Below are 25,753 nucleotides of genomic sequence, written 5' to 3' on the forward strand. Positions count from 1 at the left end.
TTTATTTTATCAGACCTTCCCCCTGCCCCCCAAAAAAGAAACGAAAAGCCTAGTGTTTCTTATCTTGAACCTCTTTCGAGTCCAGCAACACCTCCCTGCCCCAGCTCCAACACCTGCGCCTGAGCAAACCCAAATGCTTATTTGACATAATGTCCTTTTGCTCAGATCTGCATGGTGGTTGCTAATCTCTCCCTCCCCAAGGAGTAAGCCACATGAAGAGAACTGAGAGTAAAAAGTAAGAAAAAAGCTAGGGAGGAAATGTGTGGAGTGGGTAGAGTCATGTGGACACTGAGTTCCATTCCCTGTCCGATTGTATACTCTGTATGTCACAATCTAATCCTTTTGTAAAACTCTTAGGTTGCTTCTCTTTCTTGGGCTCAACACAAAATTTACTTTTCCTACCTCCTTTTCATTTTGGGAAAGACATTCACTTTTAGGCAGCATGTAGTTCATCACCCAGTGTAGGCGGCAGCAATGCAGGGGCCAAGAGAACTGAGTTGAGAACCAGCTGCAGGGGGTGGGGAGACCAGGGTAGGGCTGTTGTCATTATTGCTCTTACAGACAGTTCCCCTGCCCACCAATTAACTGTGGATCATCTCCAGCCTCAGATCAAGTTGTCACCGTGTAGAGCAGAGCAAAGAATTCACTCAGCAAAAATTAAAATTGACTCACATACACACACACACCAGCTTTGGATTAGAGGAAAACCATCTGCATGAGCCGATGTGTTAAGCCCAGCAAGTGAAAATTATTGAGGAAGAGAATTTTCACAGAATCACAAAATATCACCCCACACATTGCTTGTTAATTACAAATGGCAAACATTTTATAGAGGAGACATCTGGGGGACACTGTCTCAACTAAATGAACAAAGGTAGTACCACCAATAATAGGGCACAGAGGTGTTTCACGCCTCCCCAGGGGATGCAAGAAGAAACACACACATCACATGTTGAAGATTCATGTGAAAATGTTCAGTGTGAATTTAATCATGACCCTGAGAATCAGACAAAGCCAATATTGGACCATTCTGCAAAGAAACTAACCTGGACTCTTCAAATATATTAATGTCATGAAAGTCAAATAAAAGAGGGAGAAGTTTCTCTAGATTAAAAGAGTCTTTAATGGAAATCATCATATCAAAGGGATACCTGAACTCCCATGTTTATTGCAGCTCTATTTACAATAGCCAAGAGTTGGCACCAACCTAAATGTCCATGGATGGATGACTGAATAAAGAAAACGTGATGTATATACACAATGGAATACTACTCTGCCATAAAAAAGAATGAAATTCTGCCATTCGCAGCACCATGGATGAGCTTGGAGAAAGTTATGCAAAGTTAAATAAGCCAGGCAGAGAAAGAGAAATACTGCATGTCCTCACTCAAACATATGTGCTAAGAAATAAAGAAGGAAGGGAGGTGGGGGGGAGAGAGAGAGTGTAGGGAAAATATAGAAAGATGGTCAGGGCCCCTCAGATGTTCAGAATCTTGCCCAGCATTTGCTGTAAAAATCCACATGCACCCAGGTATTCCTTGATTACTATCTGATGTAATTGCATATGGGCACCCAGATGTTCTGGGTTATGGTCCTAAGTATAAAGGACTAACAGCTCTGATACACGGCGCTTGTCGGGTCACTCTGGGAGGCCACTAGGGCGGCTGCTCCTGGCTCTGAATAAAGCCTGTTAATTTTTTACCCACAGTTCCCAGGACCTTTTCCTATTACCTAGCTCGTAGATCTACATGTGAAGGGTTTGTGACCCAGTCTGTGCAATCGGCTTGAGGAGTCCGTGAGCCCGAGCCCTAGCTTGACACACAGAGAGAGAGAGAGAGAGAGAGAGAGAGAGAGAGAGAGGGAGAGAGAAAGAGAGAGAAAGAGAGAGAAAGAAGAAAATGACCACAATAATACCTTGAACTTTCAGAAGAAGACAACGTATCTATGGTTACTAGAGGTGGGAAAGGGGAGGTAGAGGAGAGTTAGGAAAAAACGAGATAAGGAGCACAAAAAATTATTATGATTTATAATAATGAATATGCTAATAATATTGATTTGATCATCACATATTGTACATAAATAATGACAGTCAACACTATACTCCCCAAATTTGTATAATCAGTTATGCTTCAATTAAAAGATAAAAAATAATAATAATAAATAGAGGAGACTTTAAAAAGCAATAAAAACAAAATGCAATATATGGTCACTGCTTTGATCCCTGATTTTTTAAATGGCTTGAAACAGAGGACATCTGAAAAAAAATTGAATACAGACTGTGATAGATAATATTATTGTATAAATGTTAGATTTATTTTATGTGATTATCATATTGAAGTATGTAAGAAAATGTCCTTGACATTTTTAGACACATGCTAAAGTATTAAAAGGTAAGGTATTATGATGTCTATAACAAGTTTTGAAATATTTCAATGAAAAATAGAGAGGGGAGGGAGAGAGACACAGACAGACAGAGAAAGCGCCCTGAACTCATCCCCTCAGATATGTCAGTTTGATGACGTTATGCATCCTCCTGACTGTGGAAATACACATCGGCCACACAGGTGAGAACCAACAGAGGCTGTGTGTTCAGTGCTTGCTGTAGCAAAGGAATCGGCCGCCATCACTTGCATTAGGCAGAGGAGGGGGTGGTTGGTTTAGAGTGAAAACGAGATGCGCCCTGGATGGAGGTTGCTGTGGGAAGGTGGAGGTGGCTGACAGGAAGTGGGGTGTCCTGTGTGATAGGTTTAGGGAGCACACTGGGTTTTCTCTGGTCAGTCCTGACTTTGAAGCAAGGGTAAGAAAATAGGGCAGCTGGCTGTCATCAACCAAGTCCTGACCTTTCTGGTTAATTGCAGCAGAAGCGGGTCAGAGTTTGGCTCTCATCTATGGTCTGACCACTACCAGTTTGTAGATTTAGTCTCTCATGGTCTTAGCTCAAAGACAGCAACAACCAACAACCTCCCTAAGGTGCTGGAGAGGAGGCGTAGGAGTTGGCGTCCTTGTGCATGGCTGGTGGGAAGGAAAGAAGGTGAAGTCGCTGTGGAAAACGGTACAGCTGTACCTCAAAAAACTAAACATAGAATTACATAATGCAGAAATTTCACTTCTGAGTATATACCCAAAAGAATTGAAAGCTGCTCTTGAGTAGATATTTGTACACCCACATTCACAGCAGCACTACTCACCAGCCAAAAGATGGAAACATCCATTGCCCGCCAATAGATGAATGGATAAGCAAGACGTGGTTTATGCATTCAATGAAACGCTATTCAGCCTTGAAAAGAAGGAAATTCTGACACATGCTACGACGTGGGTGGAACACGAGGGCATTATACTAAGTGAAGTAGGCCAGTCACAGAAACACAGGGACCGTGTGATTCCACTCATAGGAGTTTCCTAGAGTGGTCAAAGTCACAGAGACAGAAGCAGAATAGCAGGTGCCGGGGGGTGGAGGAAATGGGGAGGGGGAGTAGCTATTTAACGGGAACAGATTTTTGGTTTGGGGAGATGAATGTGCTGTGTGTGCGGATGGTGGTGACACATGCCCCACCAAGTGTCTGTACCTAATGCCCCTGAAGTATGTGCTTAAAATTGTGAAAATGGTAAATTTTACGTTATGTGTATTTTACCATGACAAAAGGCCTGTTTGAAAATCACACATGCATGCACACACATGTGTACATACACCTGTCCCTTAGTTACATAAACAGTGTTCCCCAAATCCCCAAAGCTCCTTCGATGGCACATGACTGCCAGGAGGAGGCTACAATTCTCCGTGGGTCTTGTGTACAGCAGAGGTGGCCCGCCGGACCCTGGCAAGCACCACCAGCCTTTCCCCTCCAGTGAAAAAATGCAAAACTACTGCACACAGATGTTTCATCTGACACATGGAACTTCAACTGGGAAACCGTGCTCAGATGTTCGAAGAGATCACCTTGAGCTGTGGTGCCTGTTCCACCCGTTTCTCTATACAATGGAGTGGCACGGGCCACTTCCTAAGACTCAAGGTGAGACTTGGTTGTGGGGAAGGTCTGAGGCAGGGGCAAGCATCCCTGCTGAATGGGAAGAGTGGAAGGTCTGCTCAAGCGTATCTGCCGACACCCCAGACATGCTTATTTGTGGACAGAAGCTAAGAGATCAAAAGATGCCTGTAAGGTGGATACTTACCATGTCTAACATGTCCTGCTGGTTCACACAGTGGTCTTTAAGGTTGTCTTTGGTGCCATCCCCCCAGCAACATCAGTGTTTTCTAGCTTTTCTCATACTGTCTAGGGTGGAGACCAAGGCCCGTCATCACAGCCCCATACTGACCACAGTTAAAGCTTTCCCACCCCATGTCCTATTCATTCAATTATTTCATTCTTTATCAGGTATAAATGACTGGCCAGGAAATGAATCCCTGCCATTAAATTAGGAAGCTAATCTGTTACACTTTTCAGGCAATTTGATGGATTAACTCAGACTCACAACACACCATCATGCTGCCAACAGTGTGTTGCAGTGTGTTTCAAGATTCCAGATTCAGCTTCCTTTTGAAGGATACAGAGGCATCTGGAATCTGGAATCTTGGCACCATGGCCATTAAAACTACTGTTTCTGAACACAAAGAGAGTGCGCAATTGTTTTAAGGCAGATTGGGCCATATTTACATTAGGGTCAATGTGTGTTAGAGTCAATAAAATCAGGCTGGTAACCAAAGCCACAAGGCAGCTGTTGAGGATGGGCTGGGACCACTGCTTGTAAAAACCATTACCCAAAGAAGAAAATTGGCTGTCTCTGCACCATAGTCATTTATTTTTCTTTAACAACTTGATTCAGATGTAATCCACACGCCATACAATTCACCCATTTAAAGTGTACAACTCAGTGGTTTTTAGCATATGCACAGATATGTGCAGCCATCACCACAGTCAATTTTAGAACATTTTCACCACCTCGGAAAGAAGATATCACCCCCAGCTTCCTCTTCCCCGCCCTTCCCTTAGGCCCTGCCAACACTACTCTACTTGTGTCTCTCACAAGTTATTCTGGATTCCCATACCAATGGAATCATCTAGCATGTGGTTTTCATGTCCACATGGAGTTTTCACTCAGCATGGTGTTTTCCAGATTCATCTATGTGGTAGCACGTGTTAGTGCTGCATTCCTTTTTATGGCCGAAGTACATCCCACTATACAGACAGACCGTATTTTTGTTTAGCCATTCACCTTCTGATGAACATTTTGTTGGTTCTACCTTTTAGCAACTGGGAATAATGCTGCTATGAGCCCATTGATTTCAAGATCCTGTGTGGAGATAGGTTTCATTTCTCTTGAATGCATGTTAGGAATGGAATTGCTGGGTCTATAGTCACTGTACGTGTAAACATTTCCTAAGCGGCTGCACGATTTTATGTTCCTACAAATAGTATATGAGGGCTCTAATTTTACCGCATCCTCCCTAACACATATCGTTAACTGATTTATATATATAAAGCCTCTGCACAGTAGGCACCAGTTTTCTAGGAGTTACCTCCATGTGATGGTACATAATGCACAGTCTATATTAGAGGCAAAAAGATACAGTCAAGTTTCAGTTGGTTCAGCTCCACTAAACACCTGGGTCTGAACCCCAAATGCACCACAGAGCCACTGAGGCACCTCAGGTGAAACCAGCAGCCCGTCTGGTGGAGGTGCACAGGGAACTTCTGTGAATCAGGAAAACACCATCCCTCCCACTGTGCAGTAGTGTGGCATGAGGCGAGGGGTCTCGCCCACCATCCTGTCAGTCAATCTGTGGGTCAGACAGTCTCAGCTCCCATGTGCCCCCCACTCCAGAAGTCCAGGATTCTTGTCATTCCCACATATGTCTTTTATAGATGCTTTTTTTTATAGACACTTAGTATCTCTATTTTATATCCAGCTCATTTTCTACAAATAACCACCTCTCAGAGAGTAAACCTCAGCCTTTAAGGGATGCCTGACTTCTTGTTGCTGGAGAGAAAGTGGGCTCAGACCCTACAGGCCACGGTGGCAGCTCATGCTTCTCTTGCCTGCATTTACATTTTCATGGCTGTTCCTCATCATCCAAATTAAGGTGACAGCCCTCTTCTTTTGCTCCCACAAAGCTCTTTTTTGTAATAGGCCCAGTGTATAAACAATAACGCTAATTATAAATATTACAGGAAGTTAACAACTAGGTGAGATTCAGTATAAGCTCCAAGAAGTTTCTTCAGGAAATGTAAATGAACTGTGACTCTAAAACTATATATTGTTGCTGTTATTATTTTGGTAGTTTTGTGCTTAATGTCTTTCTTCCTTGCATCAAATTCTAAAAATCTACCATTCTGTTGTCTTTGAATCTCTCTCATTATTTCCCACACTGCAAATTCCTAATTCATACTCAGCCCATTTCACCATTTAAAACAAATCTAGAAGATTAATGGGCTTTGAAGGGCATGTGACTTCCGTAGGACATACTGGAGTGTCTGATGTATGAACTGGACGTTCTCTGGCCTTGGACTCTAATTGCACACTGTATAATAATCAATGTAACAGCATAGTCGCCTTCTTATAGTATTTGCTCCCATGGCTGATTTCTTGGAGGAAAAAGCATGGTAAAACTACTGTATTTGAACATCTGCATGCCTCCATAAAACGCTCCCAAAGTGCTCCAATACGACAATTAACTGATATAAGGATGAATACTCTTTCTTGTGTTCTGGGGTATATTAGCTAATTTTGCCAATGGAGGGCAAAGCTGTTCCACTGGTCAACTGCAAGTCTCCAAGTGCAATCAATTATTTTTATGACAACACCTATGTTACTAAATATATAAAAGGGTGAGCACTGCTACTCATGAATTAATGAGGGAACAAACATTTGTCTAAGGTTTGTATATATAATTAGCCATATCTATATCTAGGAGGAATAAAGATCACTCATTTTCCATTCACTTTTGTGGAAATCACAAGTATTTAAACTAGTATACAAACAAAGCACAACGTCATAGGTAAAAAGCCTAGTTAACTTTGAAGACACACAGACCTGAGCCCCATTTCTAGCTCTTCTAAGTCCTAGCTGGGTAGTGTCACACAGGCTGCTGAACATCCCTACACTTATTTATTTATCTTTAAAATGGTAGAACTATCTGTTCACAATAGGCAACAATAAGATCCCTAATGTGGTTTGACACTGCCTGGAATGTAGCCACATGCTTTCCAAATTGCTTTATTGTGTACCACTTCTGTTCATATCACAGCTCTCAGATAAAGAGTGGCCATTATTGTTGTTGTTTTATAGATGAAGGTACCAAAGCACTCAATACAGAAAAGCCCCAAAGCGACACCTTAAATAGATGAGCCTGTTCCAGGACTCAGGTCCCCTGGCTGTTACCACGAAGCCTTTTTCACAACACAATGATGCATGTTATGCAAAAACTGCCAGCACATTTCCCCTTCTAGGGAAAAAACGGTATCTCATTTTTTTTCTAGCAAAAGGAAAAATATTTATTAGCCATCAGCAAAGATGAGTGAGAGATGTCCCTTGCCTGTCAAGAGTTGACGATTTCCTGAAGAACTGAGTACAAGAACATAAACAGAAGAACACGGCTAGGGCCATAGAGAGACACACAGAGCCAGGTCAAGTTCAAAGAAGAGAGACTTCAGGTGTGTGTGAGTCATCAGGAAAGAAGGCTGCAGGGGGACAGGCTTCGCAATTGTCCTCAAAGAAAACTTTGGCCCTCCTGAGGGATGGGCTTCCGTGTCCAGGTGAGAGAGGTGGGCAGGATAGGAGGCATTTTAAAACACACCAGCTAGGGCTGGCTGGTTAGCTTAATTGGTTAGAGCATGGACCTGATAGCACCAACGTCCAGGGTTCGATCTATGTATTGGCCAGCCACCAATAAGAAAAATAATTAATTAATAAATAAAATGTATCAGCTAATCACACGTGGCTGGAGCCTGAAGAGCGGGACATGAAGTGGCAGAAGACGAAGTGAAAAGAGAAGACGCCATTTGGGGGACAGCTCTGACTACAGGTGCCTGTTAATGTGTCTACTAGAATAAACACTGCACTTGGCAGCCTCCTTGCAGGTTGGTGTGGAATGCAGGTGTGATGCATGAGTTGACTGTGGGAACAGAGGCTGAATAGAGTGGGGAATGTGGCGAAGAGGAAGCCAGGTCACTCCAGCTCTGGACTGCCCACCTCCAGCTCTATCTTACCGGATTCTGTTCTCTTCAGTCAAACCTCAATGTAAGGGATACAAGTCGCAGTGCTTTGCCAGGTGCTGTGCAAGTGTCAGGGAAACACAGACCAGCACCCCAGTATCATCAGCGAGGGGTGAGGAGCCCCAGGGTGTGGCCGATACACAAGGGCAGCCCAGTGTGTCCAGGGGCTAACTTGGTGTCTTCTTAGTGACCTCCAGGACTCGCCCTGTGGAGCCAGGATTTGCAAACAGACGAGCAGGAACCAGCCTTAAATAATCCATGGGATTTCCCCTGGTGGCCAAGAGCAGAAGGCGTCCTGGGCACAGGAGTTCTCTGGAGCACGTGAGGAGAGGCACCTTCGTGCATGGCTGCTGTGTGCTGGCACGGGCTTGGCCGACACAAGTCACTCATGTAAACCCCGAAACAATATGGAAAGGGGTTTTTTAAACAGGTAATTAAACAAGTCTCAGACTGGATAAGTAATTTGCAAAGATCACACAGCCAGGATGACAGTCAGGATTTAAATCCATGTCATTGCTTCTCTAAGTCCTGTCACCTGCATGCCATGTGATACAAGACACCACACTCAACTTCCCCAAACCTCCACCTCCTCATCTGCAAAGTGGAATTTGGTATGTGTACTTTTCTCGTGTGGTTTTCATGAGGCTGTGTGAGTCAGTGTGTGCTCTGAATACCTCCTGGCACATGGTGAGAGTTACATATGTCTGTCAAATCACCCAAATGACTCTGACAACAAACTGCACAGTGTCTCTGCCATACTCTGCAGGCGGAAAGGCCCAGAGCTGTGAAATAGCTTACCGTGTTCAAAGAACATGGGACAGGATGGGGCTAGGGAGCCAGGGAAGGAGGGTCAATGGCAGGACTCATGCAAGAGCAGCCAGATGCCCTAGAACAGCCTCCCGGTGTGGTGGCAGGTTAGAGAGAGGACTCAGGTCTTTAAACTCTTGTGAACGAGAAGTGTTTGTACTCCAGGCAGAAGCATCTGTGTCTGCTGTTCTCTTTCTGCAGTCCTGGCAAAACATATGCCATAACAGCTTCGAAGGCTCTGAATTTGAATTATAACACTTGGTGCTTGTTGCATTTGCTTCCATGCAAAATGGAAGGTTGAGTTGTTAAGGCTCACTTAACAATGCCAGTCTGTTGTTCCTCCAGCAATGTTTGCTCTTCTGTTCCATGTTGGCCTCAAGGTATGTGCAAGCCTTATAGACCCGCCCATTTTTCCATCTTTCATTTGCATTTTTATTAGCCCTTCACCCTGAGCACAGCTTGCGGGGTCAGAGGTGGAGAAGGGACTGACACCCTGCTAAGGACTTGGGGACTAATCAAAGGCAGGCTCCTGCCATGGATTACAAAGCATCATGCTTCCCTCTGGTGGCCTCAGGATTTCATGCACGTTTGCATGCAGAGACACTCGGGGTGAAACAGTGAGAGAAAAACCACTTCCGAGTTGTAATATTTATGAAACAACACTCGACACAAGAAGAGATTCAGTATAGGGCATAATTCTGTCTGCTCCTTGGTTTTTGCTTCTGAAATGACTGGGGTGGGGAGGTCACTGTTTTCTTTTTAAAGGTGTCTGCCATCAAAGAGTAAAGGGCAGGGTCCATATTATTTCAAGGCTTTCTAAGACTTCACATGGATCATGTCAATCAGGTTATAACCACAAATTACAGATGGATAGATAGATGTAGATACGTAGATATAGGCGTGGATGTGGAGCTCGTGGTTATAACCTGATTGACATGATGCATGTCAACTTTTGGAAAGCCTGACATAATGCATATGCATCTGTTTCACGCATGTTGAATCAGGCACGTGCATGGTGCCGGTGTCTCCCTCAGTCAGATGCTGCTCGAAGCCCCCACCTCACATCACTGAATGCTCACAGAGCTCTGTGGAGAGGTGGGCACCCCTCTTCTATGTTGCTGGCAGCTTGAGTCATGCCCTGTGCCATAAAGCTAGCAGACTAGCAGCAGTGCCTGAATTCAAGCCCAGATCGCAGTCTGCAGGGGCTCTGTTGACTACCTGAACACACAGCCCAGGATAGCACAAGGTCGCACACAAAGGCAAGGGAGACAGGATGCTAGCACAGTCAAGTGGACGAGCGCTTGATGTGTTTTAATTTTGCGGAGCTGATGATAGGCACAATGAACACATTCACAAAGTTTCTGGATTAAAAGCAACTTCGTGCTTCAGCACGCAGGGAGCCTGGGTTACTGCAAACAGAATATGTTTGACAACTTTCTGACTAATTAGAAACATCCACACAATTCAGAGCACTAATTATTACAGCATACACTGAGGTCTCAAAGTGTGTCATCTCCACACGTACTCAGCTGCACCTGACTTTCCTCTGTCTGGCTGGTATATGTAGCCGTCACTTCTCAGAGCTGATCCGACATCAGGTTGAACGGGACAAACATTGAACAGGAACAATCCACTGAGATTTCTGGTACCTGCTCATTCTTAAATATCCTATTGGATTGGGGGCTTGTGTACTGCTGTGGCTTGAATTTCTGTGTATCCCCAAAACTTATGCAATGAAATTCTAACCCCCAACATGATGGTGTTGGGAGGCAGGGGCTTTGGGAGGTGAAAGGTCATAGGATTAATGCCCTAGTAAAAGATAGCCCAGAGACCTCCCTTCCACCATGAAGACCCAGCAAGAAGGTGCCATCTGTGAATCAGAATGGCGACCCTCACCAGACACTGAATCTACAGGCCTTCATCTTGGACTTCCAGCTCCAAGAACTGCGAAAAATCAATGGCTGTTGTTTATAACCTACACACTCTCTGGTATTTTGTTACAGCAGCATGAACAGACCAAGACTTACATGTTAGCTGCAACCCCAAGATGTGAGCATAAATGGTATGCCAAGTAAAAATATGATTTTTTAATTTTATTTATTTATTTATTTTTTATTTTTTATTTTATTTTATTTTGTCAATATGCAATGTGGTTCATTATTGTGGCCAATTACCGAAACCTCCCTCCCTCCTCCCTCTCCCCTCTCCTTCCCAATAACCTCATATCTGTTCGCTTTTTATATCAACTTCAAGGAATTGTAACTGTTGTGTCTTCTTCCCTCCCCCCCCACCCAGTTTATTTGTGTATTTATTTATTTTTACCTCCCACAAATAAGTGAGAACAGGTGTATTTCTCTTTCTGTGCCTGACTCGTTTCACTTAATATAATTCTCCCTAGGTCCATCCATGTCGTTGCAAATAGCAGTATTTCATTCTTTTTTATAGGAGAGTAGTATTCCATTGTGTAGATATAGCACATTTTCCGTATCCACTCATCTGATGATGGACATTTGGGCTGGTTCCAACTCTTAGCTATTGCAAATAGTGCTACAATGAACATTGGGGAACAGGTATACCTTTGACTTGATGATTTCCACTCCTCTGGGTATATTCCTAGAAGTGGGATAGCTGGGTCATATGGCAGATCTATCTGCAATTGTTTGAGGAACCTCCATACCAATTTCCATAGAGGCTGTACCATTTTGCAGTCCCACCAACAATGTATGAGAGTTCCCTTTTCTCCACAACCTCACCAGCATTTATCATTCACAGTCTTTTGGATATTAGCCATCCTAACTGGGGTTAGATGGTATCTCAGTGTGGTTTTGATTAGCATTTCCCGAATGCTGAGTGATGTTGAGCATTTTTTCATATGTCTGTTGGCCATTCATATATCTTCCTTAGAGAAATACCTATTTAGCTCTTTTCCCCATTTTTTAATTGGGTTACTTGTTTTTTTGTTGTAAAGTTGTTTCAGTTCCTTGTATATTCTGGATATTAATCCTTTGTCAGATGTATATTTTGCAAATATTTTATTCCACTCTGTTGGTTGTCTTTTAACTCTGTTAATTGTTTCTTTTTCTGCACAGAAGCTTTTTAGTTTGATATAATCCCATTTGTTTATTTTTCCTCTGGTTGCCTGTGCTTTTGGGGTCATATTCATAAAGTCTGTGCCCAGTCCTATTTCCTGAAGTATTTCTCCTATGTTTTCTTTAAGAAGTTTTATTGTTTGGGGGTATATATTTAATTCTTTAATCCATTTTGAGTTAATTTTAGTATATGGTGAGAAGTATGGGTCTAGTTTCATTTTCCTGAATATGGATATCCAGTTATCCAAGCACCATTTGCTGAAGAGGCAGTCTCTTCCCCAGTGTGTAGGCTTGGTGCCTTTGTCAAAGATCAGATGGCTGTAGGTGTGTGGGTTGATTTCTGGATTCTCTATTCTATTCCATTGATCAGTGTGTCTGTTTTTATGCCAGTACCATACTGTTTTGGTTATTATAGCTTTGTGGTATAGTTTAAACTCAGATGTTATGCCTCCAGCTTTATTATTTTTTTGCTCAGAATTGCTTTGGCTATGCGTGGTCTTTTGTTATTACATATAAATGACTGGATAGTTTTTTCCATTTCTGAGAAAAACTGTCATTGGAATATTGATGGGGATTGCATTGAATTTGTATATCACTTTGGGTAGTGTGGGCATTTTCTCCATGTTGGTTCTTCCAATCCAAGAGCATGGGATATCTTTCCATCTTCTTGTGCCCTCTTTAATTTCTCTCAGCAGTGGTTTGTAGTTCTCATTATAGAGATTTTTCACATCCTTGGTTAACTCAATTCCTGAGTATTTTATTTTTTTAGTGGCTATTGGAAATGGGCAAGCTTTCTTGATTTCTCTTTCTGCATGTTCACTATTGGAGAATAGAAATGCTCTTGATTTTTGTGTGTTGATTTTGAATCCTGCAACTTTACTAAAATCATTTATCAATTCCACGAGTTTTTTTGTAGAGGCTTTAGGCTGTTCGATATATAGGATCATGTCATCTGCAAAGAGGGACAGTTTGACTTCATCTTTTCCAATCTGGATGCCCTTTATTTCCTTCTCTTCTCTGATTGCTCTGGCTAGTACTTCCAAGACTATGTTGAATAGGAGTGGTGAGAGTGGGCATCCTTGTCTAGTTCCTGTTCTTAAAGGAAAAGCTTTCAGCATTTCCCCATTCAGGATGATATTGGCAGTGAGTTTATCATATATGACTTTAATTATGTTGAGATACTTTCCATCTATACCTAACTTGTAGAGAGTCTTTATCATGAATGAGTGTTGAATTTTATCAAATGCTTTCTCTGCATCTGTAGAGATGATCATATGGTCCTTGTGTTTGATTTTATTGATATGGTGTATCACATTTATTGATTTGCATATGTTGAACCAACCTTGCATCCCTGGGATGAATCCCACTTGATCATGGTGTATAATTTTGTATATGTGTTGCTATATTCTGTTAGATAGTATTTTATTGAAGATTTTTGCATCTATATTCATCAAGGATATTGGCCTGTATTTTTCTTTTTTAGTTGTATCTTTACATGGCTTTGGTATCAGGGTGATGTTTGCTTCATAGAATGAGATTGGGAGAATTGCCTCTGTTTCAATCTTTTTGAATAGTTTGTAGAGAACTGGTGTCAATTACTCTATGAATGTTTGGTACAGTTCTGCTGTGAATCCATCTGGTCCTGGGCTTTTCTTTGTTGGGAGCCTTCTGATAATAGCTTCAATCTCTTATTGTTATTGATCCGTTCAGATTTTCTACATCTTCTTGGGTCAGTTTTGGTAGTTTTTGTGTGTCTGGAAATTTATTCATTTCCTCCAGATTTTCAAGTTTGTTGACATATAGTTGTTTATAGTAGTCTCTAATGATTCCTTGTATTTCAGAGGTATCAGTTGTAATATCACCATTTTTGTTTCTAATTTTTGTTATTTGGGTCTTCTCCCTTCTTTTTTTCATTAGCCATGCTATGGTTTGTCCATTTTACCTATCTTTTAAAAAAAACAACTTTTTGATTCATTGATCTTTTGTATCATTTTGGGGGTTTCAATTTCATTAAGTTCTGCTCTGATCTTAATGATTTCTTTCCCTCTGCTAACTTTGGGTTTGGATTGTTCTTGTTTTTCTTGTTCTTTAAGGTGAAGTATTAGGTTGTTCACTTGCCATCTTTCCATTCTTCTGAAGCAAGCATTTAATGTGATCAATTTCCCCCTTTGGCAGTATCCCACAGGTTTTGGTATGATGTATCATTATTTTCATTAGTTTCAAGAAATTTTTTGATTTCCTGTTTGATTTCTTCTTGGACTGATATGTCATTAAGAAGAATGTTGTTTAATTGTGATGTGTTTATATAGTTTCCAGAATTTGTTTGTTACTGATTTCTAATTTTAATCCATTGTGGTCTGAAAAAATACATGGCATAATTCCAATTTTTTTGAATTTGTTGAGACTTGACTTGTGACCTAACATGTGATTTATCCTGGAGAATGATCCATGTGCTGATTAGAAGAATGAATATTCTGAGATTGTTGGATGGAATGTTCTGAAGATATCTGCCATGTCCAACTGGTCTAGAGTTCTCTTTAAATCTTGTGTTTCTCTGCTGATTCTTTGCCTAGATGATCAGTCCAATATTGATAGTGGGGTGTTCATGTCCCCTGCTATTATGGTATTAGTGTCCATTTCCTTCTTTAGGTCTGATAGAGTTTGTTTTATAAATCTGCTGCTCTGACATTGGGTGCATATACATTTATGATTGTTATGTCTTCTTGATGGATCAATCCTTTTATCATTATGTAGTGGCCCTCATTATCTCTTTTTATGGTTTTTAGTTTAAAGTCTATTTTATCAGAGATAAGAATAGCTACTCCAGCTCATTTTTCATTTCTGTTTGTATGGTAAATCTTTTTCCATCCTTTCACTCTTAGTTATGTGAGTCTTTTTAGGCGAGGTGGGTCTCTGGAAGGCAGCATATAGTTGGGTCCTCCTTTTTAATCGAGTCAGCCAGTCTGTGTCTTTTGATTGGGGAATTTAATCCTTTTACATTAAGAGTTGTTATTGAAAAGTGTTGATTTACTCCTAGCGTTTTGTTGATTTTTGGTTGGATGTCTTAAGTGTCTTTTGTTCCTTTCTTTCTGATTTACTGTTGGTCTTCTGTATTTGTTGGTTCCTTGGGCTGTAGATAAACTTTTTTTTTTCTCTCTTCAGTGTTGGCATTTTTATTTTACTAGTGGGTTTTGATTTTTCTTGAGTTTTTATGGCAGTGGTAGTTATTTTTCAGCTACCAAACCCAGTACTCCCTTGAGAATTGCTTGTAATGGTGCTCGCGTGGTCATGAACTCCTACAGTTTTTGTTTGTCTGAGAATTATACTATTCACCCTTCATTTCAGAAGGATAGGCTTGTGGGGTAGAGTATTCTTGGCTGGCAATCTTTGTCATTTAGTATTTTGAATATATCATCCCACTCCTTTCTGGCTTTTAGGGTTTGTGATGAAAAGTCTGATGTTAGTCTGATTGGGGCTCCCTTATAGGTGATTTGACGCTTCTCTCTTGCAGCTTTTAAGATTCTCTCTTTGTCTTTGAGTTTTACCAATTTGAGCATAACATGTTTTGGAGAAGACCTTTTTGGGTTGAATATAGTTGGGGATCTTTGAGCTTCCTGAATCTGAAGATCTGTGTCTTTTCCTATACCTGCGAAGTTTTCTGCCACTATTTTGTTGTATATGTTTTCATTGCAATCTCCTTTTTCCTCCCCTTCTGGAATACCCATGACTCAGATATTTGAGTGCTTAAGGTTGCCTGATATCTCTCTTTGATTTTCTTCAATGTTTTTAATTCTTTTTTCTTTTCTTTTTTTTTTTTATTGTTTTTGTTGTTTGCCTGTGTTATTTAAAACAGCCCATCTTCAAGGTCTGAAGTTTTGTCTTCTGCTTCTGCAAGCCTGCTGGTTAAATTCTCTGTTGTGTTTTTTATTTCACTGAATGAATTCTTCAGCATGCCAAGCTCTGCTACATTCTTTTTCAGGGCTTTGATTTCCTTGTACATTTCTTCTTTTAGTTCCTGTATACTTTTCCTTGTTTTATCATATTGTCTAGCTGAGTTTTCTTGTATCTCATTTAGTTTCCTTAGAATTATCACTCAAAATTCCTTGTCAGACTTTTCAAGGTCTTCTTGTTGTATAGAATCTAGAACTTGATAGTTTTTACCCTTTGGTGATTTATCTTTTTGATTTTTCTGGTATCTTTCCTTTGATGTTTTGTCATTGTGGCAAGGGATTCCACAGTCCACTGGTTCAACACTATTGTCTGGCTCAGATGCTGCTGGGCTGCCAATTTGGCAAGGCTGCCTCAGTGTGTGCTCGGTCACCCACTGGCACATTGGGTGTGTGGTCGCCTGAGGTCTTGGCCCTCTCTGGCGAGGTGCCTCTCTGGTCGGCGTGCACTCGGCCAGGCTGGTGATAGAGTCCAGCAGTGGTGAGGCCTACCTGCTCGGTCATACACTGGCACTACAAAGCATGTGGTCTCCACAGATCTCAGGCCTCTCCAGTGGGGTGCCTCTCTGGTCAGTGTGTACTCGGCCAGGCTGGACATATAGGATTTTAATGAGAAAGAACAAGTCCAGGTCAATATGATTATTTTTTCATAAACAAAACCAAGCAAACAGAACTATCATACCAGAGCAGTGGTTCTCCAAGCGTCGTCTGAGGGCTAGGAACCTATTTAGAGATGCCAACCCTGGTCCTGTCCTGGACCCTCTGAAGAGACTGTCTGGGGGTGGGCACCCCGTCTGTGTCTGAACAAGCCTGCCTGCTGATACTGGGGCAGCAAAAGCCTCTCATGGCAGAGATATGGAGCCCTGCCCAGCCCACGGCAGCAATGGTGTGGTGTAGTCACGTGCCTCTCAGAAGCCCCACACTCTCGAGGTTTTCTCCCCCCTCTTCCTCCTCAACTGTTTTCTCTCTTCCAGTTGGTAATGCAATATTACTTCAAGTTTATCCTTCAATCGTTATTCCCTCTCGATCCCCTGCCCAGGAGACCTAGTGTACCCCTTGCTGTAGTGATCACCCTCTCAGGAGAGAGAAGGCTGAGACCTCAGCCTGGTTCTGCTGCCTCCTTCACCAGAGAAACCTCTAGCCTTATTTCCTGCTGACATTTACACTGTAATTCAATCAATATTTTTAAGCTCTGTGGCAGTGGCTGCTAGTTATTCCCAAATATCTGTTTTTCCCTTCTTATAAAAGGAATCATGATGTTTAGCTGGCCACCTGGCCACCCAGAAGAGACACCACAGTTCACTGACTCCCTTGCAGGTTGGTGCGGAATGAGACTAAATTCAGGCCAATGGGATATAACCCAAAGGGGCAGCTCCCCAGAGCCTTTCTTAACAGAGTTTGTACACACCCTTTGCTCCATGTCTTTCAGCCTTTTCTTCTTGTTGGCAGGAATGCAGGTGTGATAGCTGGGTCTAGAGCAACTATTTGGGGGCCATGAGGTGACTGTGGGAATGGAGACTGAATATAGTAGAAAACTTAGAGAGCAGGAAAGCCAGGTTATTCTGGCCCAGGACTGCCTACCTGCAACTCTACCTTGTCAGGTTTTCTGTTCTTTTCAGCCAGACCTCAATGTAATGGATGCAAGTTTCAGCTATGTGCAAGGAGCTAGGACATCACAGGAGATCCAGTGATGATCAGGGTAGACATGGGGACCTCAATGGACTTACTCCCAGCAAGGAAGATGGATAGCAGACATGACCAGCATGACATGACGAAAGTCACAGAGGAAGAAGCAAAGGGCTGACCGGGTTCTTGGTCATCGTGCTGTTGTTGGTATACAGTGTGGGAGAGCATAAACGAGTGCAAGTCTAGTCCAGCATCTCTGCATCCCTGTGTGGGTGAAAGAAGACACAGTGTACCAAGAACAGCCAAATAAAACAATAACTCCCCCCCCCACATCCACCCATGAGAACCCAGGGCTTTGGAGAAATAGCCATGGCTGGGTCAAAAGCAGGGTGTGGACACAGCATTACATCCATAATGGAGAGAAAGTTATTACGATTCCTGGTGTCAAATTGGAATGCCTCCAGAGCCAACGTGAACAGGCTCCCACCAGACACAGAGGGGACAATCTGAGCTTCACAAAGGTTGATAATTCAAATGATTTAAACCTGTCAAATATGTTTAAGTGCATGAGTTCATAATGATATTAAATAAAAACCAACTAGTTACCTTTAAAGGATGATATAGAACTAATTCATTATGTTGAGAACGAATATAGGAAATGGATCAATCGTTTACTATATCGGGGTTACCATGGGTAATCAGATAGCAGAAATAGGAAGCCACCTCTTTATTAAATTATTTCAATTAATACATAAAAAGGAAATGATGAAATTAGAATAGCACTACTTTATGTCTCCCGATGTACTAAGTGATCCAGGACTAGGCTTTGAGCAACAGCTGCTGCCATCACAACCGGGCATCGTGTGGTATTGACGAAGGAACACCACACTGCCCACAGCCTTGTCAAAGTGACTGAACCTGAGCCTGACCCAGTTCCTGGATCCGTCTGCCAATTTACAGGAAACACAGAGACAACGAACCGTGTCAAGCTGCACCCTGAGTATGAAGTCATCGAAATCCAGACTGTGCAAGACACTACAGGTCAAATGGCCTGGGTGTGTCACAAAACCATTTCTAAGAAAAAGAAAGGGGTGGACAGGGAGATATAAGCTAGAAGAGACTTAAAGATACATCACAACAAACAAGAAAGGTGGGAGGGAGGAACGGTGTTTCAAGATGCACACTTGGATGGTATCACTGTTTTTACAAAACACGTAAAGTGATTATTCTGAGTCAGGATAATGGCTACCGGTGGGGCAGCAGGAGCTGTGTGAGGAGAATAGGGACTGGGAGTGCAAGGGGCTTCTCAGTTCCATTTCTTGTCCTAAGGCTGTGTGCCCTGGGAAAATTCACCAGTCCATGTTTTCATTTTGTGTGTTTTTCTGTGCCTACTTGATTTTACAACAGAATGATTTTAGAAAATATGGCAGAGTCTTGCTAGCCTATGCAAAATTCTCTGATATTTGGTACATCCAGCCAGAAGTATGCAGCCTGTCTGTACCTAGGTGTTTTCAGTCCCACATTCCTCTTGACAACAGCATGAGGACAATATGCCCGAAGGTGAACTCCATACCCAGATTGGCATTTTCCTTCTTTTCCTCCTGACATTGAGACCCTGTCAGCTCCTGGTCTTGAACAAAAAGTTTGTGTTGTGCTATGAGTCAGCACACTCAATCTTGTCCCTCTTCTGCCTAGGAAACTTCAAATTCTCTCCAGGGTAAGAGAACTCTGGCCACAACCGTTGGACATTTAGTTCTTTGGACGAATTAAACACAGATTCCATTGCTTGACATTCCTGGGTTCTTGGAGCTGCAATTTACAAGACTGTTGTGGCAGACTGGCAGGCTCCCCTGTTCCCAGCCTCAGCCTCACTCAATCTGTCCCTTTATCCCTGATACCCTGATGCTCCTCATTACCAAACCCCAGAACACATATATTCTGATTGAACTATTGCCCTGGGTTTTGCTGCTGTCTCTTCTCTTGGCTGGGTGCCCTTCCATACCCACATCTCCATGCTGACACCATATGCACAATCATGATCCCACAGAAGACCAAGTTCAGTCCCATGCCCTGGCCTCAGATCACAAACACATGAGGATTGAAAGGAGGATCCCGTATTTCGTAGGAGACAGATAGGGGACATTTATCTTAACAAAATGGTATGAAATTGTTTTGTGTAAGTCTGGGTGATGGTTCAATGGCACATATTATCAGTGAAAGCTTGTAGAAAACTAAAAAATTGAAAGGTGACAAACTAACATGTAGTTTTGTTGGTTAGAGTGCTCTAGTTTAAGTCATTATCATGAGCCACCTACTACCATTTACATCCAATTGTTGAGCCAAGTAATAACTATGTCTAGCAGTAAAGTCAGACTAACTCATCACCATGTGCGATCGCAGCCATAGACTTGGTATTCATTACACCAAGCACACAGCCATCTGTCTGCTCCAGAAGCACAGGAACCTCCTAACAACATTCAGAAAACAGAGAGAGCCACAAGGTGTCTGGGAGGCTGAGGCAATTTTCTAAGTGTGGCAAGTGGAGACATTGAGGGACAGAGAAGCTAAGGTGACTTCCCAAGGATCATGCCAGCCACCTACAAATGGAGCACTCACTCAGGGTGCAGAGCTCACTGAGATAGGGTGGAGCTGTGCTCACCAGCCTCTCACCCTTCACCCCATGGCCGGCTCTGTGGGAACATCAGGCTCCGCCAGCTGTCACCAGCACTGTCGCAGTTTCTGTTTGGTTCCTGTAGCTCCCGGACTTCATTTTCAATCCTCCTGGCTCTATGCAAATGGAATGGTTTCTTTTTTCTGATTTTACTTTTCCTCCTTAGCTATAATGTTTCATTCTCTTAATGACAGTTTGCAGCTTTCTTCACGCACTTTGCCCAGACAATTTTGTTTTATAATCCACATTTTCCTCTTCTCTGGACAGAATATTTTCTACACCCACATACATGATACTGCATCTGTATGAACATTCTCTGTACATGCAAATTGGGTGTGTTTCCTAACAAACAATATCATAAATGTTGAGCTAAGTGGGGATTAAGAAAAGAGGGATCTGGATTAAACCATTCCTTAATGACTAAGCAACCTACCAAAAAAATATATATACACACATATATATACACACATACACACACACACACACACTTTTTTTTTTTTTTTTATTGTTGAAGTATTTATTTAAATGGTTCTAGCAACACTGCTACTGTATTCAAGCCAGCGCAATAACAAAAGAGGATAGACAGAGGTCATTAACTTGACTTTGGCTGCTCTCTCCTCCAAATCCTCAGTGTAAACAAAGAAAAACTGAGAAGTCACAGGTAGAGAACATGCTGCCCAGGCCCATGTAACTAGACATGTAACAAAGGAAGCCCCATTCTGGTTAACTAGGCCCAAAGAAGGTGGGCCTTGAATATGTAGCTCGAAAAAAATGTAGAGGCCTCAGCTCATTCGTGGAAGGAAGCAAGAGCTATAATTATATTAAAGTCCTTTGGGAACCCAAGTCCTGCACACAGGTTTCTTGGAACAGCTACATAGATGGGTAAGACTGTGTTTCAAACACCATAGGGCTGCCCTGTTGAGGTCCCAAGGTCTACAAGGATTGTCTCCTGGAATCTTCATATATCTGTTGAAACAAGGCAGCTGAGGAACAGTACTTGTGCTACTGAGGCCATGGGCCCATCTTCTGTCCTGTTATTTGCTTGGGGAACTAGAAGGGTAAACTCCTGAATCCAGCATTGCCCTCCTCCGTGCTGTTTCCTTAGCAACACTGTGGTTTAGCCGCCTCAGCCGTTCCTGGGCATTCTGTAGGATGTTGTTGACCAAGACAACTCGTCGGCGGGCATTAAGCAGCTTCTTAACATAAGGGTCGAGATCCAGGGCCACCTTCTGATCCTCATTGATACGGCACAGTTCTGTAGCTAGGTTGTCAATTTGTTCGCGGAGCTCTACCTGGCTCTCTCTGACCGCGTGGACGTGAGAGTCGAGCTGTTGTACTGCCGGTCGCAGAAACTCGAGGAGCCCCTCAGCGAAGAGGTCGCGGCCTGTGGGCCCCGCCACCGGGGTCCCTGTCCCGGATACAGCGGCGGAACCAGAGCCTGCTATCACGAACTGTCTTGACGCCCGGAACCTGCCGCGAGGGCCACACACACTTTTTTAATGCCATCATCTTATGATATAGATGTAATAACACTTGGGCTTTGTTCCCATTTGAGAGTGATATGGTTTGCTTTGGCATTAATTAAGAAAATTGTATGTCTGTATTCTCATGACCCAGCAATTCCAGTCTCCGCATGCCTACCAGAAAAAAATATGTATAAGATATGTACAAGAAAAAAAATAAGAAAATATGTATAAGACTGTTCAATGAAGCGCTGCTTATGAGAGTAAAGAAGTGAAAACCACTTAAATATCCATCAACAAAAATAAAGAAAAATAAAATTTAGTATGAACATGTAAAACTCTATTCCAAAGCAGTCTGAAAGTACAAATTATATGCATACCCATTCATATTGACACAGTAATATGAATTAACCTTGAAAGGCTTCAAAGGAAACCCAGCTAAGATCACTGGCACCAGCATCAGTCCTAGGATGCAGACCTCTAGGACTGGATTCTTGGGTAAGGCTATTCACCAGACAGATGGCAGCAAGGACTCAGTTGCTGGAGGGGCACCATGGAGATTGGCCCTGGTTTCTGCAGCCAGGACATGGGTTAGATTCTCATCTGTGGTGGCTGGGGAGAGACGCAGGTGTAAGCGATATACTGGCTTCTGTGCTATCTCTGGGGCTTGATGGTCATGGAGCACACCGGTGGAGGTTCTGGTGCTCCAAGCATTGAAAGGAGAAAACAGCCCCTCGGGCCAGTCAACTGTCCACTCAGGGTGGTGTGAAAGCAAGAAGGCCTTCTGGAGGTTTTGAAAGACACCGCCTCCCTTATCTCAAGGGCTGACTTTCCTGAACAGCAGGCCTAGGATCTGATTGTGAGAGAGTGTGAGGTACTGAGTCTGCTGCAGCCTGTGCTGAAGCCAGGGCCATGAGAGGGAAGGGGCAGGACCCTACAGCACTGGACAGGCATGTTAGGGCAGATGAGCTTGAGACCCTCCAATCCCAGACTGCCTCAAACTCCCTGGGCTTGTAAGGTGCCCTAACCGTTCTAGAGGAGAGGAGCCACCCTTCCTGGGGCCATGCAAAGGCCTCTCCTGGAGCAGATTTGGCCAAGGTGACTCTTGTCCTTGGGAGCTTTGTCCTTCTGTCTTCATTGCTGCTGGGGTGATAGCTAAGATCAGGTGCCCCCCCCCGCCCTTACTGGGGAAGTACTGGCCCTGGTGTAGACCACAGTGCATGAAAGGTGGACGTGATGGTGAATTTTAGGTGATGATCTGGCTAGGCTACGGTGTTCAGTTATTTGTTCAAACACTGATCTGTTCCTGTGAAGATATTTTGTACGTATGATTAACATCAGTTGATTTTAAGCAAAGGCCATAAGAGCAAAGACTGAGGATTCCCAGAGAAGAAGGAAATCTGCTTTAAGACTGTAGCATGGGAATCCTACCTTCAGACTTCAGACTTGCCAGCCCCATTGTAGCATAAGCCAATTCAGTACAATCTCCGCACCCCCCTCTCTGTTTACACACACACACACTTTTGTCAGCGTTCTTGGGGTGACTGTGTATTTGATACCTTAGAACATCTTTGTCAAATTAACAAGCATAATGAGATTGGTTGTTCCAAACTGTGCTGGACAAAGTGGGAAAAGGAAAACATGGGCTCACGGCCTTAAATTCCCAGCTCAAGTACTGCATAAATAACCTAAAAGTTTCTATGTCTGTCCTGAAGAAAACCCTTATCTCCTGCAGCCTCAGAGCCAAGATATCTGGAAATCAAACCCAGAGTCTCAATCTGTGTGTGGCAGAATTATCACACCAGTGGAGTTCCCAGCCCTGCAGGTGAGGGTATCGCTGGGGCAAGAATGGGATCCTGGAAACTGGAGTGGGGATATGGGAGCAGACACCAATGAAGCAGCCACTGTGCCCCCACACCCCAGGGGATGTCGGCCCTGATCTACCTGAGGAAACTGCACTTGCCTCCTAAAGTTGGCAGTTGCCCTACAAAATACTCCTGATTCCCCTCCAAACCCACCCCACTGCCCCTCTTTGCTCCTAGACCTGTAAGTAGACTCCAGTCTCAGCAGGTCCTGAAAGTCAAGGTACAAAGAGTGACCCTTAAAGAGGAGTGTCATAGTCCAAAAAACTGCATAAGTCTTCCAACTCAGACATCTGGAGAGCACATGTGGGAATGGAGAATAGGTGTAGGATAAAGGTGAGAGAAAGAAAAAGGTGGATCAGGTGGAATCTGCAGATATGGGGCAACGAAGCAGAGATTCTGAATTTGCTGGTGCAGCTTGAGGAATTGGAGGGCTCTTATAGCATTCTTACAGGGGCAGACCCATGCAACAGAAGGTGGCCTGTGCTGGTGATGCTGAAATGCCAGAGCTGCCCTGAGATACTGTCAAGCAAGGTGCCTGCAGGATAGGGAGACTGGAATGTCAGAGTAGATTTGTCCTGTAATGTCATTTGCTCACCCACCCTAGGAGGGTCCTGGAAACACACCTTTCACCACAGCTGTGAGAAATAAATTCATAGGGTCGGATGAGTTGATGTGTCTGCCTAAGCTCCATGTATTAGAAACTTAATTCTCACAGTAATAGTGTTAAGAAGTTTCCCATAATGGTGGGAAATCCCATTATGGTAATGGAAAGGTGGGGCCTTTTAGAAGTGGTTAGATCAAGAGGACTGTGCCCTCATGAATGGACTGATCCATTCACGGAGTAATGGGCGTGGTTCTGATGGCTTTAGAGCAGAATGAGTGAGAAGCTTAGCTCTCTCTTGTTCAAGCCATTCACCATGTGACACCCTGTGTCCCTATAGAGCCACCACCAAGAACCAGGCCCTCACCAGATGTGTTCCCTGGACTTTGGACTTCCCAGCCTCTGAAACTGTAAGAAATAAATTTTATTCCTTTATAAATTGGCCAGTTTCAAGAATTCTGTTATGAGCAACTGAAACAAAGTAATCATAAGGTGACCCCCCAAATTCTTGAAGAGATCTGTGGTTGTTTTATCTGTCCATCAGAAATTATAGTGGGAACTGTTATCATTGAACTAGGGTCCTTAAACACAGTGGACATAATTTGATCCCAGGAAAGCAGGGTGGCACATAATTGCAAAAGGCAAAGTAGGTGCAGTTACTGTGAGGAACAGAAGAGTCAGAGCAGAATCAGAAGAGCCTGACTCGAGCAGACCAGTGGCATTGCCCAGTCTATCCTGGCTTTCCTAGGAGAGAAATGAGTGAATAGTCTACCAGATTCTTACTTGGTCCATGTGAGTGGAAGAGCTCTCAGCTGAGTGAACAGAAGTCAAAACCTCTCAGCCAGTTCCTGGAATTGAGCTGGTTTATAGACCCAGAACCTTTCAAATGGAGAGGAGGCTGCATCCTCTAGAGAAAAGATCTCAGTACACTGCCAAAAACTGAAACTAATGGGCTTTCTCCAAGCCTTACCCAAAGGTACCTACAGCCTTTTACCAGGGTGCACATCCATTGGTGAAAAGGAAATAACCAGCCATTTCAGAGACTACTGGACACTGTCTCTGATCTGACACTGATTCCAGGAGACACAAAACATAACTCTGGCCCAGTAGTCAGAGCAGGGGCTTGTGGAGGTCAGATGATCAATGGAGTTCGAGCTCAGCTCTGATTCAGGGGGTCCTGTGGGTCCCCAAGCCCATCCTGTGGATGTTTCCCAAGTGTCAGAATGAAGTACTGGAATGGACATGCTCAGCAGCTGTCAGTCCCCACAGCGGTTCCCTCACCTGTGGATTACAGGTAGTTATGGCAGGAAAGACTGAGTGGAAGCCGCTAGCACTGACTCTACCTAGAAAAACAGTAACCCCGAGCTGCCCACCATGAACAGGTGTTATCCCACCCACAGATGTGGCCTGTGTTCCCGCCAGCCTTACCACCTGGAGTGGACAGATTCAGATCCGCCTCCTGTCCCACCTGACA

At 43.3% G+C, this 25,753-nt stretch overlaps 1 protein-coding gene across 1 annotated transcript; it reads right to left on the minus strand.

Annotated features, from left to right (window-relative positions):
- Positions 1-21,228: 21,228 nt before the first annotated feature.
- LOC134381048 (SNARE-associated protein Snapin-like) lies at positions 21,229-22,201 on the minus strand. The gene is made up of 2 exons (XM_063101134.1): positions 22,194-22,201; positions 21,229-21,820 (listed from the first exon to the last, which is right to left on the minus strand). Exons 1-2 carry the CDS (start codon positions 22,199-22,201, stop codon positions 21,385-21,387), a joined length of 444 nt encoding a protein of 147 aa, XP_062957204.1. The 3' UTR covers positions 21,229-21,384.
- Between the last annotated feature and the right edge of the window lie 3,552 nt (positions 22,202-25,753).

The sequence above is a fragment of the Cynocephalus volans genome, chromosome 6 (genome assembly GCF_027409185.1).
Source record: "Cynocephalus volans isolate mCynVol1 chromosome 6, mCynVol1.pri, whole genome shotgun sequence".
Classification (NCBI taxonomy): domain Eukaryota; kingdom Metazoa; phylum Chordata; class Mammalia; order Dermoptera; family Cynocephalidae; genus Cynocephalus; species Cynocephalus volans.